Source organism: Festucalex cinctus, chromosome 6 (assembly GCF_051991245.1).
Source record: "Festucalex cinctus isolate MCC-2025b chromosome 6, RoL_Fcin_1.0, whole genome shotgun sequence".
Lineage (NCBI taxonomy): Eukaryota > Metazoa > Chordata > Actinopteri > Syngnathiformes > Syngnathidae > Festucalex > Festucalex cinctus.
Window position 1 is genome coordinate 5239274 of NC_135416.1, and position 14843 is coordinate 5254116.

General features: G+C 40.9%; 1 protein-coding gene across 13 annotated transcripts in view; it reads left to right on the forward strand.

The window, feature by feature from the left end:
* Positions 1–14843, forward strand: part of inpp4b (inositol polyphosphate-4-phosphatase type II B) — a 156963-nt gene that overhangs the window by 84733 nt on the left and 57387 nt on the right. The window contains exon 1 of one of the 13 annotated variants that reach the window (XM_077525141.1): positions 11763–11873. The exons of the other annotated variants lie outside the window; for them this stretch is intronic. Coding sequence (XP_077381267.1) covers positions 11818–11873 — 56 coding nt within the window. The 5' untranslated portion in view covers positions 11763–11817. Of the gene's footprint in view, positions 1–11762; positions 11874–14843 lie in introns of those variants that run through there. 13 annotated transcript variants of the gene reach the window in all.

The window sequence follows — 14843 nt, forward strand, 5'->3', positions numbered from 1 at the left end:
GAATTGGTTGGTTTGGGGATGTGGATCTCACTCTACTTCAACTATCCTTAATTTTTTCCTTCCTTGAGTATTTCCTCTGGTCTCTTGAGGTCTCCCTAATCTGTTGGAATTTAGATGTTTCTGGAGTTGGTGAAAGATTCTGGTTTTGTAACTCTGTGGGTGGTAGGTGGTGTCTGGTTGGTGCTGGATTTCACTTTGTTTCTTCTTTCTTTCCTTTGATTCTTCCTCTGGTCTCCTGACAACTTCACCACTCTGGCAGGACTCTTGAAGTATCCGATTAAGGTGAAGGTCTTGGATTTATAACAGGTTTCAAGTGAATTGAAGAGCACAAACTCACACGCACGCAAATAATACTGAGCTCTCTCTCTCTCTCAAAAAAAAATAATCAAATAAAAAGGGTTAAAATCTAAATTATTCATAACCTTGGAAAAAATAAAGTATGTGTAATTTCTCTGTTTATTTTTAATTGCCCTCTCAAAAATGTAGCCTTTGAATGGCCTTTGAACAGAGGTACGTAGGCTTTTCATATCCACTGTAAATCCATTTTGATCAATTTTAGGGCAAATCAGCTAAATAAATGTAACAAATATTACAGGATCACACACATGGCCCACGGGCCATACCTTTCGACACATTGTGTGTGGCACATGGTGACTGGTGGCTTTTAAAATGCAATCGCACGGCCACGGGGGTTCTCTTGATGGTCTGCGGCTTCCGCGCATCCCAGGATGCCTCGCTTCCCAGCGTGCGAGAGACACAAAGACGACGGTGCCGCAGAGCTCTCTCAATAATGCATGTTGTGTTTGCACACAGGAGGGAAATGACGTCCAGGGAGAGGAGGCCGTTCCCGTTCTCTGCGGTGATCACGTCTAAATGGCTGGAGCGCAGCCAACGTCCAAAATTGTGTACATCAAATTGACATTAGTGTCCATTTTAGGAGCAAATGAGTCCCACGGTGCGGACACAGATGAGCAAACCCTCGTCTGAAGCTGCATTCTTTCAGCGGGATGATAATTTTCTGGGGTGTTTTTTTGCATGTTGTTGTTTTTTTCCCCACACATCTGCCTGCGTATTCATGAGGGCTCAGGGGAGTTTCACACGGAGATTCGGCAGCATTTTGCATGTATTATCCTATTGTGTGTACGAAAACCCACACGGGAAGGGCAAAGCTGGCCTGCAGTGTTGGTGGAGCATGCATGAATATGATGCATCATTTAAAAGTATTGATGTTGTTCGGTGGTTTCCATTGTGACCGTTGGCATTTAGCATGTATCAATCTTAATGGAGATGGTCAGGCCCTACTGTATGTACTGTATGGCTTCGTGGCGGCCGGCTGGGTTTCATTAGCTTAAAAATGTGCATTTTGATTGGACAGCCATTAAAACAAGTTGTGGAATCTTGCACACTGTGCCCGGTGTGCAACGGGATTTAGTTTCGGGACGAATAACTAATTGAATTCGAATTGACATTACAGTTGATTCAAATGTGATTTTCAAATCGCAACGACTTCATTTACTAGGGAAAAAAAACAGCTTTGTTTTGGTTGGTAGGTAAGCTTTATTTTTTGTTTTATATACTGTATTTATGTATATTTTATGTATTCAATACTATAGTGCCTAGATAAGTTCAGGGCTTAAGAAGTGCACTTCACATATTTACTTATCTTTGTTTTATGAAACACGGAATGTTGAAGGTTTGAGAACATGCAAACTCCACCCAGGAAGGCCGCAGCCCGAACTCGAACCCGAGTCCTCAGAACTGGGAGGCGGACGTGCTAACTAGTCAAACACCGTGCCGCCCTAAATCGCAATTATGTTTTTTGAAAATACAAAAGACCGTGGTTCTCATCAGAAGTTTCGTTCAGGCTGATGCATTCAGTGTGACGCTGTCTTTCATGGTTTCCCACGATTTTGAACGTTCCAACCGCCATACCCCCTCTCAGTGTCTCACATCATGGATTGCGCTCTTATCTCTGAAGTGGAGGGCACTCCGTGACCCACTTCCACAGTTTAACATTTGATTTGAATGTGAATTTTAATGCTGGAGTTCAAGTGTGTGTGTGTATGTGTCACGGCGAGGCCACATTATCACAGACCACTGCGTCTGCCGCCTTTCGACACGGTTCATTCATCCTCTCCCCGTTGGGTCCGAACATCTCCTCAAAAGTTTAACCTGCTATCGTGGTCCCATAACTCCCGTTTATCCTCACTCGGCCGACTTTACACAGAATCCGCCGTGGCTGATTATGTGTAAGCCGCAGCTAAAAGCTGAAAGATGTACTGTCGGATCCAGTGTTAGTGTACGCGTGCTTATCATTCTGTGGGGCGGGGAGTTAATCCGAAACTACATTCAAATTAATCACACTGTGGATGAAAAACACCCACGCCACTCCCTTCAGCATCCCGACAGGGGTGGTGCAACCTCCAAGCTTCTGCGCACACCCTAAAAAAATGCCATTGAAGGCATCATGATTAACCCATTTGCTCCCCAAAACGTATAACGTTCTATTTTAAATATTGCCATGGTCCCAAAACTGTATTTATACGTATTTTTATGCTTTTTTTTTATGCTAGAGCATACAGAAGGCTTTGATGCAGCCTCTGACCTGAAGAGGATGCTTAAAGCATTGGTAGTTATTACAAAAAATGGCCAACAGGTGGCAGCCATGTTGCAAAAAAATCTACTTTCCCCAGTGTTTGAAACAGAAGCGCTTTTTTATAAATATAACCCAATATATAATCATGCAAGCATAATTTTTCGCTTTATTTTTTAGCCTGAACACTCCCAAATTGGGAATCCCTGGCTGAGACTGAGCGTGCAAGTCAGTTACAGTAATGCAGCAGTAGGTATGTTTACTTAGGTAATCTGCGTTAATTATCGTCTCACAACAGCACCAGACTGTGGTTCAGTAATTTTTTATAAAGGCAACACAGACCCGTGCACATACTTGAAATCCAAAGTAATCTTGCTAATTAAACTGTCCGAGTTGTTTTTTTTCCCCCCCTCCTTCCCTCATGGGGGTCGTACTCATTCACACTTTTTAATTGTGTATTTAAGGAGCCGCTCGCTTTTACACCCCATGAATATCAATGGCAGTCAAAGGAGAGAAAAAGTTCAATTAAAAGACAGCTAAATATTGGCTGTTGAAGTCATTATGGCAGAGAGGATCTCAAACTCGGGCACCAGAGAAGTGAAGGACGCTTTGTCAAAAGTGACGGTTGAGTAACACAAGAACTCTTAGATTAAAACGTACAAAAATATAAAAAAGTTGTGGCCAAAAAAAACTAACAAAAAACGAAAATGTGTTCCACCAAACCAACCTCTTTTGAACTGAAGTTGTTGACTGTTGCAATGTTTTCAATATTCAGTCTCTTAAAGTATTACAGGAGGTATTTATTTTCTCAGAAGTGTATTCTTCGCATATATGAAGCTGGCTGACTTTGGCTACTTTTTAGCTTTCACAAGCACATCATCAATATTAGGCCTCAAATTTGAAGTGACAGCCCATTCCGGAATGTCATTCAAGTAGTAAGTGGGCATCACTGCGCTCCCTCAGTTGATTAATTTTTAATTAACAATAATTTTTCTGTTGAAAAATTGCAGTTAGTTTTGAACCCCCTGACAGGTCAGTTCTGGCCCGCGAGCCGTACGTTTAACAGGCCTTCCGTAGACCATTATAATCCCGCAAACAGACAGTACTTTGGAATTTTGGAGGATATTAAACAGGAAGGCAGGATATTATGCGTGACCTCTCCACCCCAGTGTGCAGATTGGCAGCGCGAGTCAAAAGGAAAGATTGCATTGCTCTCCTTTCCGATGGAACACCGCAATGCAATCTTTTTGGGCAAATTGATAGAACACACTCAGACAAAGCTGTTTGTGCATCTCATACCATTTGTCGTCATTATTCTCCTTTCATCGCTCCACAATTGCAGCATTTGGCTCCATTTACTAAATGTCTGCACCGTCTCATTTGTCCCCATCGCAGCACCCGGTGCGTGTTAAGGAGTCAAGCTCTAAGAAGATCCTAATGAATGACTGACTCGGCCAAATGGATCCCACAATATCCCCTACACCTGCTTTAATAAGGATGTTCGCTTTTGAAAGCCCTTCATCACGGATGCCGGCGCTCGTTCCATTTGGCCCAATCGTAATCACTCATAGCGGGTAATTAATGTAGCTTGTCGGGGTAATATTTCCTATTCTTCCCCTTCGGATGTCACATAAGTGCAGCTCTGGCCGACTTAGTTATTTTCATATGCTGCCGGTGAGCCCCGATGCCTGAGGGATCTGACAGATTATGCAGAGGAACAGTGCGGGAATGAAGCAATTTAGCATTGAAGGAGGGAGAGGGGGAAGTAAGGAGGCCATATGTGCATTTACTTCTGGCCAACTGAGTGCCACTTCCTTCCTTTTGAGATGTATGTTGTGCGTGTGTACGTAACGTATTTGTGTGCAAATGCTAGCGTCTGGGTAGAGCTACAAGTTTACTAAACAAAATTTTATTGTGTTTTTTTTAAAGTGGTTGATGAACAGACTGCAAAAAACATCTGTGAATGTAATGCATACTAGGCCAGTAGTTGGCGACTTGTGAAAATTTAGGAAATGTTTTTCCCACATGAAGCATAGTCCATCCATTTTCTGAACCGCTTACTCCTCAGAAGGGTCGCGAGGGGTGCTGGCGCCTATCTCAGATGGCTATGGGCAGTAGGCGGGGTACACCCTGAGCTGCTCACCAGCTAATCGCAGAGCACACAGAGACAAACAGCCATCCACACGCACAAGCACACCTAGGGACAATTCGGAGCGCCCAATCAACCTGCCATGCATGTCTTTGGAATGTGGGAGGAGACCGGAGTACCCGGAGAAGACCCACGCAGGTGGGAGAAACCATGCAAACTCCACCCAGGAAGGCCGGAGCCTGGACTCGAACCCGTATCCTCAGAACTGGGAGGCGGACGTGCTAACCACTAGATCACCCTGCCGCCCATGAAACATAGTGACAAGTCTACGTCATAAACAAATTCAGTGTTTGGCTAGCAAACATCATGGTTTGCCGGACTTTACCTGTTAATTTGTCTTAAAGGCTATTCTGATGGAGCAAAATGGACAGCAAATGGCATTTTCCCCAAAATGAATAATAGCATCATAATGCAATTTGTTAAAGAAGGAGATTTCAGATTCAAGAGAAGGTCCGTGCCGGATGTAGTAAAGCAGCCCCAGAGGATACATGAAACCAGGTTTTCATTTGGCTCCAGAATCTCTTAAAAGTCTTCAGATTTTGTTTTACCCCGCATAAATTCAAGACATTCAAATTATTTGACACAGTACTATTGATGGGCAATTCCCTCAGTCACAACCCATCCAAGAAACATGACAACAGCAATGACCAACAGTGTGAGACAGAACGGGAATCCTTTCAGCGCCTCGAGTTTTTGATGAGAAAAAAAAAAAAAAAGAAAAACATCCTTCCTGGAGACCCTGTGCTGGAAGAGACAGAACATAACCAACCCAGCCCATTTTTCACAGTAAACTCAACAGTTTCAAGACACCCCGAGGTGGATGTGTGGCAAAGCAGCATAACTGAGCCGCCTCCACATTTTGCAGTAGCTTCAGTGGTCTTTCTCCCACCAGTGTCTTGTCTTGTTTTACTGCATCCGGACCAAGGTGTCTTGAATCTGTGCATGGTACAGTGAAATCTCAAGTGGCAAGAATTTTCGAGAATAAATTGTTGTGTAGTGGCAGAAAAATTGTTTTCAGTTTAGTTCTGGGGATCTTTTATGCTACATGTACCGGTACATACATGGTGGACTTTTGCGTCATTCTGTAGTCAAATGTAAAATCCAGGTATCCTCTGGGGATGCTTACTCCATCCGCCACGGCTCAGGGCGGCATGGCTCAGTGGTAGAGTGGTTGTCTCCCATCCGTGAGGTTGTGAGGTTTGATCCTCACCCCTGGTGACCATGTCGAAGTGTCTTTGAGCAAGACACTGAACCCCGATTTGCTCCCAGTGGACCTGGCGGCGCCCTGCATGGCAGCGGTCGCCACAGGTGTGCGAATGAGGCATTGTCAAGCGCTTTGGGCACCACATGGTGTAGATAGAGCGCTATATAAAAAGCAGACCATTTGCCAGTTTACCATTTATCCAGTGTTGCTGGATAAAGCTTGGCCTCTGTTCTTAGGGTGGCTTTGGCTGCATTCGGTTCAGGGTGTCTTGAATCTGTGCACGATGCACTGAAATCTCAAGATTATCAAGTCATTCTGGGGCAAAATATGCTGCTTAGTGCCCAAAATCTTGGTCTCAACTGCAGGTTACAGCTCTTTTAGTTAAAAAAAATCACAACCCCAGCAGCTGTCAAAAAAACTAAAAAAACATCCTGAATACCTTTTACTGATATTATTTCTCAGCTTGGCAATTTATTTTGTGTTTTTATCATTGCTGCAACATTTTTTTTATATTACCACTTGAGTCCTTAGCTCGATATTGCAGCTCCACACTGTTGAAGCTGAACAAAGCATATAAAGAGCAAATATAATCATAAGTTAGTGGCAACACTTGTCGGAAAGCAGAGCACTTACGTACACACACACAGACTACAGTGGAAAGGATTGCTACATCTAAAATGTGAGGCGATATATTGCATTTATGGATTTGCTTTTGCCTTTTCCACAGAGTCAACGGAAGACATAATATTGTCATTGCCAATTGGGTTTGCAGCACAAACAAGGCATCCCACAATCACGTAATTCGGGGAAGTCAGTGCCAGCATCTTTTGTGATGTAAAGGAAATGGTTGTCAGACATCAGTGGTTTTCGACCCAACATGGCTGTAGTGGTCCACATTTAACTTGAGAGGCTAGCACCCAACTCAGATGGCGCAAAATTGCCGACGTGGGTTTCACCCAAATCCCCCAACACCCCCACCCAATCTGTTTTGATACAGAACAGTGACACAGGAAAAAGTAAATGTTGGCTTTTACACACACTGTGAAAAGGTCTTTAATAACTCATTCTAACCCAAAGACGTGTAAATACTTTTTAGTTATACTTTGTCCTTCACTCCCAAAAACGTATGTATAGGATTTTATTTTATTTTTTTAATTGATGTAGCCTCTGACATGAAGAGGTTGCGTAAAGCAATGATAGTTGTTACAAAAAAACGGCCAGCAGGTGGCAGCAGAGTATAAGAGATCAGCCAGGGCCATGTTGCAACAAGCTCTTTTTGACAGCGTTTTCAACAGGAATGTGAATAATGAGGAAACTTAGCTTTATTCTAATGCTAATTGCTGCTTCAGTGAAAATGGCTGGGAGTGAATGAGTTAATTTGTATATTCCTAAACTCTCAAAACTGCTAGGTCGTCCGCAAAGCCTGCCTCCCTTTCCGTGGCGGTGCAGTTTAGCCCGTTCACATTGTTCTGTAAAAACTCTCTTGCGTTGATTACCTCAACTAAGGGTAATATTTTAAATGACAACCACTTATGTGAAGGTCTGCACACTCTGCGTCGCTCTTGTTGTAATTATGGAACAAACAGCAAGATGCAGCAGCGGGGATCACAAAATGTAGCCAATTATATTAACCGTTTCCCAGAGGAAGAGACCAGAACGAGCACAATAAAAACATATTTTGGAGTCAAATATGTCTCATTAGCTCTGTGGAACACTCCAAAGACATTAGACCCAATGTCCTCTCCAGCACTGGTAAACATACAGTAATAACGAGGTGCAAGATGAGACAAAACATTTAGGTTTTAATTTGGTCATATGTTATGATTACGCAGGAGAAAGCCACCCGTGTGTGTCCCATTTCCGCAGGTACTCGTGATGTATGTCCTCTATTTAGAGCGTATAAATAGTGTTTGTGTTACAGAGTGCGGCGAGTAAACACTTGTGTGACTGAAGGGATTTCGCAATCAGGTGAAAAGCTGGCAGACACTCTGAGCTGCTCCAAGCCGGAGACACCTTTAAAGGCATTGCATCATCTTCCTGATAGACATTGGTTTCCTGGATATGGTTAGCGGATCAGATAGTCTTGTTACTCAAATGTCATCGTGATTAGAACTGTATTGTAGTGCTGTCACTATCGAATATTTTTAGAATAGATTAATATATCGATTATTCAGTCGATTAATCGACTAAATGGATTCATTTTAATTTTGCCGTCTAGTATGACGAAAGCATTTTTACCCCCGATTACTATTTATTAACCAGTGATTGGCTTTTATTTCATACTTCGTATTCGTACAGTGATTTTTATTTTTTATTTTTTTAAAAGGGGATTAATGTTGTACTATGTTACTGGTTTGGTCATTGTTTTCCAAAGTAAAAACAGATGTGTCATGTACTGAGAGGTTTGGATCCCAAAGGCGCAGACACAAATAAGATTTTATCTATTTATTCACATCGAGAGTCACAGAAACTCAGGGACGCTGTACACAGGAACAGGTGGACAATAATCCGGCAAAATACACACAATTCTCAGACTCATATATATATATAGTCAATCAATCTCATTGGTTGTGGCTAGACATGTGAGTACCAGTACTGACATGGAATTTTCTGATTGGCTGTTCACCCAGTAATTACAGATAGTTCCTGACATCAACAAACATCATATAGCATAAACATTCCTGACATCACATAGTCCAGACATCATATAGCCTAAACTAGTTGAAACTGGATGCAGTTACATCAATACCCAAAACAGACATGTAACGGGTCGTGAACTCTGGCGCACGGTCATGAACTCTACTCAAACTTAACCCAGGCCTGACCCCAGACATGAGACAAGATCCAAACATTACTCCTGCATGACTCGCGTCATGACAAGATGTTTGCAAATGTCTTATTTTGATTAAACAGAATATAATTCAGTCTTTTGTCATTAAAGGCTTACAGAAATCAGTGACCAATTACTGCTGAAATCAGACGATTTGGACAATTTTAAATTAAAAAGATGGCTCCAAACGATTACTCGATTATTAAAATAATCAATTAATTGGATAATGGATTACTTGTCGATTAATCGATTCATTCTGACAGCTCTGTGGTATTGTGATTGAACTTTATTTATATTGTTAAAATAATGTCATTTTATCACTATCACTGTGAGGGAATAAACGATCTGGTACATTGTGTGCTATGTAAGATGCCATTTAGTTAGTTAGTTCAACCAATTGTCTGGCATCGGGCCAAAACCTACATCCAAGTTGTCACTTTTCAGTTTGTTCACCCATTAACATTGAATCAACAAAGAGAGCAAGCCATTTCCAACACTTCAAATTGGTTAATTATTTGAAATAATAATAATAACACCCAGACCATGTGGACTGATCAATAGTATAGATTTGTGGGAAAATATAACATTTGCCAAATGATGATGCAATTTATGAGGTTTCAGCCTGACTCGTTATGAGAGAATGTAATCAATATTTTTCTCGTTAGTTTTAATTCGGGAGATTTTTGCACCTTTGTCTGTAAGGTATGATTCATAATGAGATAATGTTGGCATATTCACAAGCCTGGTTATTGGCAAAGGTGCCGATCCAAATTTCTCAAATTCTCTTCCCCTCGTGAGAGTTGTGCATGCCACTGAGTGTTATTCCAACATTTGTTATTGTGTCTTGATTCCAGAATGCTGCACCTTCATGCATAATATTAAGCGCAACCGTGACTCATCGCACCATAATGACTCAGTTTGGGGTATTATTGTGTCATTCTTTTACTTCCCCCATTTCCATTTGCTGCAGCTGTCGCCAAGGTCTGGTTAGCCGGGTTTGCGTTCTTGGCAAAGGGCTTCAGCATTATTAATTCATATGCATATGTTCCCATTATGGCCATGCATGAAATATTGTTGTAATTTGGGTTTCGTGCTGACAGTTTGGTGTCGATTGTGCTGTCAGAATTTGCCTTAAAAGTCTCGGCGGAGAAAGCACAGTGGCACTATTGTTATCAAGTTCCTCTTCCTACACCAGATTTGATTTTTCCTGTAAGACAATGCACAATCCAGTCAGACAACTGGATGTGTAATAATTCCACCAGTAAACACCTTTCTTTTGTTCGTGAGTCAGTCAATCAGTTAGACAGTCACTTAATAAGTTTCCGTAACCTTAGTTAGTTAAGACTTTCCCTGGTGTCTATCAGTTAGCCAGTCAGTCGTACAGTCGCCTTTTGGCGAGGAGAAAACAGTGCTGCCGTTGTTATCACCCTGTAGACATCACTATTTGCATAAAGTCTCTGTTCCTATACCAGGTTGTATTTTTCCCGTAAGACATCCAGAAGGAACCTATGCAGAATGCTGATGAGCCACCTTGTCTATAGTGATAACAGCCAAGCCCGTTAAAAGACAGAGAGGGAGGAAGCTCCGCACCCCCGCCGTCTGTAACCCGATTTTCAAAAGGCGCATGCGGCTACGACTGACCTTTCTTATCATGTCGCTGCGAGTGACAAGAGAGGAAGTCCCCTCGGGGAGAGTCGGCCCCAGACCGGCCGGCTTCTTATCTGATGTTTGGGCCACGCCGCATCATAGTGCAGCACTTTATGATGCTGTAATTACCTCCGCCAAGCGCCAACATCGCCAGGTGAGAAAGCGCTGGTTTTATCTATGACCGTCGCAGCTATGTGAAAAACACTTTTTTTTTTTTTTTTTTTTTTTTTCACGTTTTTGGGATCTCTCCATTCAGTTTCATCACAAAAACGTAAAAAAAAAAAAAAAAAAAAAGGACGTGTTTTTCACTCATCTCCATTTTTTACCCCTATTTTTTATTTTTACGTTTTTGGATTAAATTGAATGCAGACATCCCAAGGTAAAAATGAAAAAAAAAAAAAAAAAAAAATGAACCTAAGTGTTTTTCACTTTTTGTCCTTTTTTTTTCTAATTTGTTTTTTTTTTCTGCATTCAGTTTCATCCCTAAAAAAAAATGTACATACCGGTAAGTTATTTTTTTATTTTTTTTTTATTTTTTTATTTTTTTAAACATTTTTTGGATATCTGCATTCAGTTTCATCCCTTAAAAAAAAGAACGTGTTTTTCACTTGTCCATTTTTTTTAATTTTTTTTTATACGTTTTTGGGTTGTCTGCATTCAGTTTCATCCCTAAAAAAATCTATTTGCTAGATAATACTTTATGTTGGACTGTTTCCAATCGGACAAGAATTGTGGAAAAAGTAGGTAGAAAGGTTAAAATTTCTGAATTAATTTGGGAATTTGGTCTTGGAAAATGTGGAAGACCGAAAAGTGTGAATCTCTGAAATCGTGGAAATTTTGGTAATATAAAATCCTGAATGTGCAGAATACATCAATACTTAAATCTTTTTTTTATTATCTTTTTGAATCTGTTGAGAAATGTGGAATAATACACTTATTCTAACCTGTATACTGTACTTTTTTTTTTTTTTTTTCACAATAAGAAGCAACTTGGTGTTCTTCATACTTCACTTTGTTACATTTGAGCTAAATTTAGATTTCCCGGCTCGAACCTCCCGCAGAGCAGCGCTGCCTTCCTCCTCATTGTGTGTGCATTAGTCGCTCGTCAAAGCGTTGCGGCCGCTGCTGCGTGTTTTGCAAACGCCCACATCTCCGCACCGCACCACACCGCTGCCGGCGTCCTAATACGCATTCAATCCTCTACAGAAGGCATCCGCTTTTATCACACGTGGCCCCAGATCAACATGTCCGCCGTTCGTCTTCACGCTGCGTCTGATACTCGGCAGGCTGTTCTTTTTTTTTTTTTTTTTTCCGCTAAAGGGATGCCGTGTAACTGGTGGTGGTGGCTAGCAGTGATAGTTTGCTACTCTTCATCTTGGAAAAGGGCTGAAATAATGAGGATTTACAATGTTTTTGGTCAACACATTGAGACAACACAAACTACTGTAACGTGAGTCTCTTCAATAGTATTTGTTAGCATACTAGCCTAAATAATATTCTAGTACAAACGTGAAAAACAGATATACACACTAGCACTTTACACAAAAGTTATTACCGTAAGTAAGAGTTGTCTACAAGTGTTGTGTAAAAAAAGATTTTGGCATTATTTTTGACGGCGCACTGAAATAAAATGTCGATGCTAGGTTAGCTTATGTCATGTTAGCCGCCAACCAGATTGTCATTTATGGTGACAATATTTTCTTGTTTGCTTTAAAAAGTTTTAATGTTTTACACTGGATGATATTATATTAATGCCGTTGACTCGGCCATGTTTTCTTTTTATTTCATCACCACCGCTGTCAGGCCGGACTGCGCTGAAAATATAAAAGGCTGTTTTGGTATTCAAGCTGCACTGTTGTGATTTTTTTTTTTCTTTCTTTCTGATTTTTCACCTTAACAGCTTTGTCTGCGTCGCTTTTCTTTCTCCACTTTCATTCCCACAGCGTCCCTGTGGATTATGGGACCTGCCGAGTGTGTTTGCACACATCCCCGCTGTATCTTAAAGTTGGGTGTGTGCGCTTTCTCTTTTACCGAAATCGCACATTATTGTTCTCGTTCACTTGCTTCACCTTTTTTAGAGTCAACAGAGCGCATAATCACTTTCTGGCCACCAAAGTCAAAACAACACATGACTTTGTTGAACATTTGTACATTGAGTTGTACAAGTCATTTTGGTCTGTTTTTTGTTATTTAACTACAAAAATGTGACATTTCTATCCACTATTGTGTGTTACGTAAAAAAAAAAAGAATAAAAAAAAAAATCTTGAATTAAAATGTTGGTTCTGTATTCTCATTGTGGAGCCACTGAGAATCCAACTAGCACCTTTTGTAATTCCTAGTTTACCACTTCCATCCCTTATACTCAAACTGTTACAAAGGTGACGCGATTGTCTCAAAAAACACCTCCAGTTTAGGTGAATCAATAGTCTATTTCTAAGTATGGCAGAGCGGTTGTTCCTAGATTAATGGGATTAGCTGTGTGTGAGTGTATGCTAATGAGCGAGCAACTCAATAAAAGGAACAGAAACTCGTCTGACTTTGTTGCAATCTTATCCTGTCTCTCCCGTGTGCAATAAAAAGCAGCAGCACAACAACAAGCCAAATGCAGGCGGACGCTTGTAAAGCACGAGCACATATTAAAACCCTTTATCAAGATGCTCACTCCTCGGAAATGTTAGTCGATAAAAAGCTATTTGCTTGGGTGTCGTGTTGCTTTTTTTTTTTTTTTTTATGAAGTCAAAACACGTGGCGGTAGTAGTTCTTTTTCGGCAACAAGCTCAACAATAAGTCGCTTTGCAGGTGTGATGAATGAGTCTTTTGTGTGCACTCCTGGAAGACGTTTCCCCGACAGCGCTCCGGATGAAATTGCCTGCGATGTTCACAAAAACATGTTTATTAGGTTTGCTACAGGCTCCAAATTGTTTTGAATGCTAAAAAAAAAAAAACGCGTACAAAGAACATTGAAGTGCACAATATTTTTTAAATTTTTGTTTATGGAAACATACGCTATTTTGGTTGGAGATTAAATGGCCTTTGAAATTTACAAAAATGGCAGAATCCTCGCATCGAAAAGCAGTAAACCAGAAAAAAAAGGTCTTCTGAGCTATTAATAACAATATATCATCAAACTGACCAATCAACACTTCAGTTTGATCAATATTTAATAATAATAATAACAGAACCAAGTGCTAACTCACCAATATTATCGATTTGTGACAAAATATGAAATTGACCAAATGTGGAAATAGGTTTTGGCCCAATATGTTTGTAAGACTAAATTGTTTTTGATGTCTCTAAAAACAAAGTCAGATAAAATCAGTGTCACTGAAAGGAGAAAGAAAAAAACAGAAGAAAACATGAAGAAAAAGAACCCACAAGATGTGCGTATAAATCAACTTTGATGTTTTCAAAAACACGTACGGGGGACTTATTGACGCCTTTACATTGTTTTTATCACCATTATTGGTCTGATTTGGACTCTCTTTTTCATATTTGCCAACCCTCACACTTGACCCATAGCGCGCTAACACTTACCGCCCGCATTTCAGTTAGCTCGTTAGTGACGGTGTCACGTCGTTGCGCTGCTGGCTTCCTTTTTTGGGAGCAATTACAGCGCCAAAAGCATCTGTTCAACACGGATCATATCAGCCTGTCTTTTTTTGTGTGTGTGTGTGTGTGTGTGTGTGTGTGTGTGTGTGTGTGTGTGCGTGTGTATAAATAATTAGGAGGCCTCCGTGGCTCATTAGCGGCAGCGTTTACCCTCCCTGCTTGCTACACTTAAAAGTCACTCCTCTCTCCGAATGTGACACCATTTTCATTTGTTGCATCGCTAGCTCGGTTGAACCCCTCGTAGCCTTTAAGTGTTGAGGATGTGAGTCAGCGAAGGTCGCCGTCCATCGTCTCATTGGATTGTCATTGATCGGCACTTAGCTTCATCGCTCCGGTCCGAGGCTAGACTGTAATTGTGGCGTTAACATCGGGAAACATCATGCGCTTAATTCGCAAGAGCCCCTGAAACGGCGTGCACGGCCGCTTTGTGTCTTGGATTGATTCCAAATGTCTTGATGGATCATTGTAAAGGCCGCTCAGCTTTCCTTGCTGAAGTTACAGAAAGGGAATCATTATTTTGTTTTTGTTTTGGTTGGATTTTGCACAATTTGCTACGAAATTCTTGGGAATTTTTAGTTCCATGCTATATCTTATGTACATGTTGCTGTGATAGTATCGCAATTGGAGAACATTTGAGAAGGTAGAAACAGCACCATTTATGTTGTTAAATTTGTTAAACATAAACAAGAGGACTTAAGACATTGTAAAACTTGCCTTAATCCAAAATGTTTGACCCCATTTCATAGGCCAATAATTTTGACAATTTTCATTGGAATGACCTCAAACTTTCACAGCTTGTGTAGAAACGTT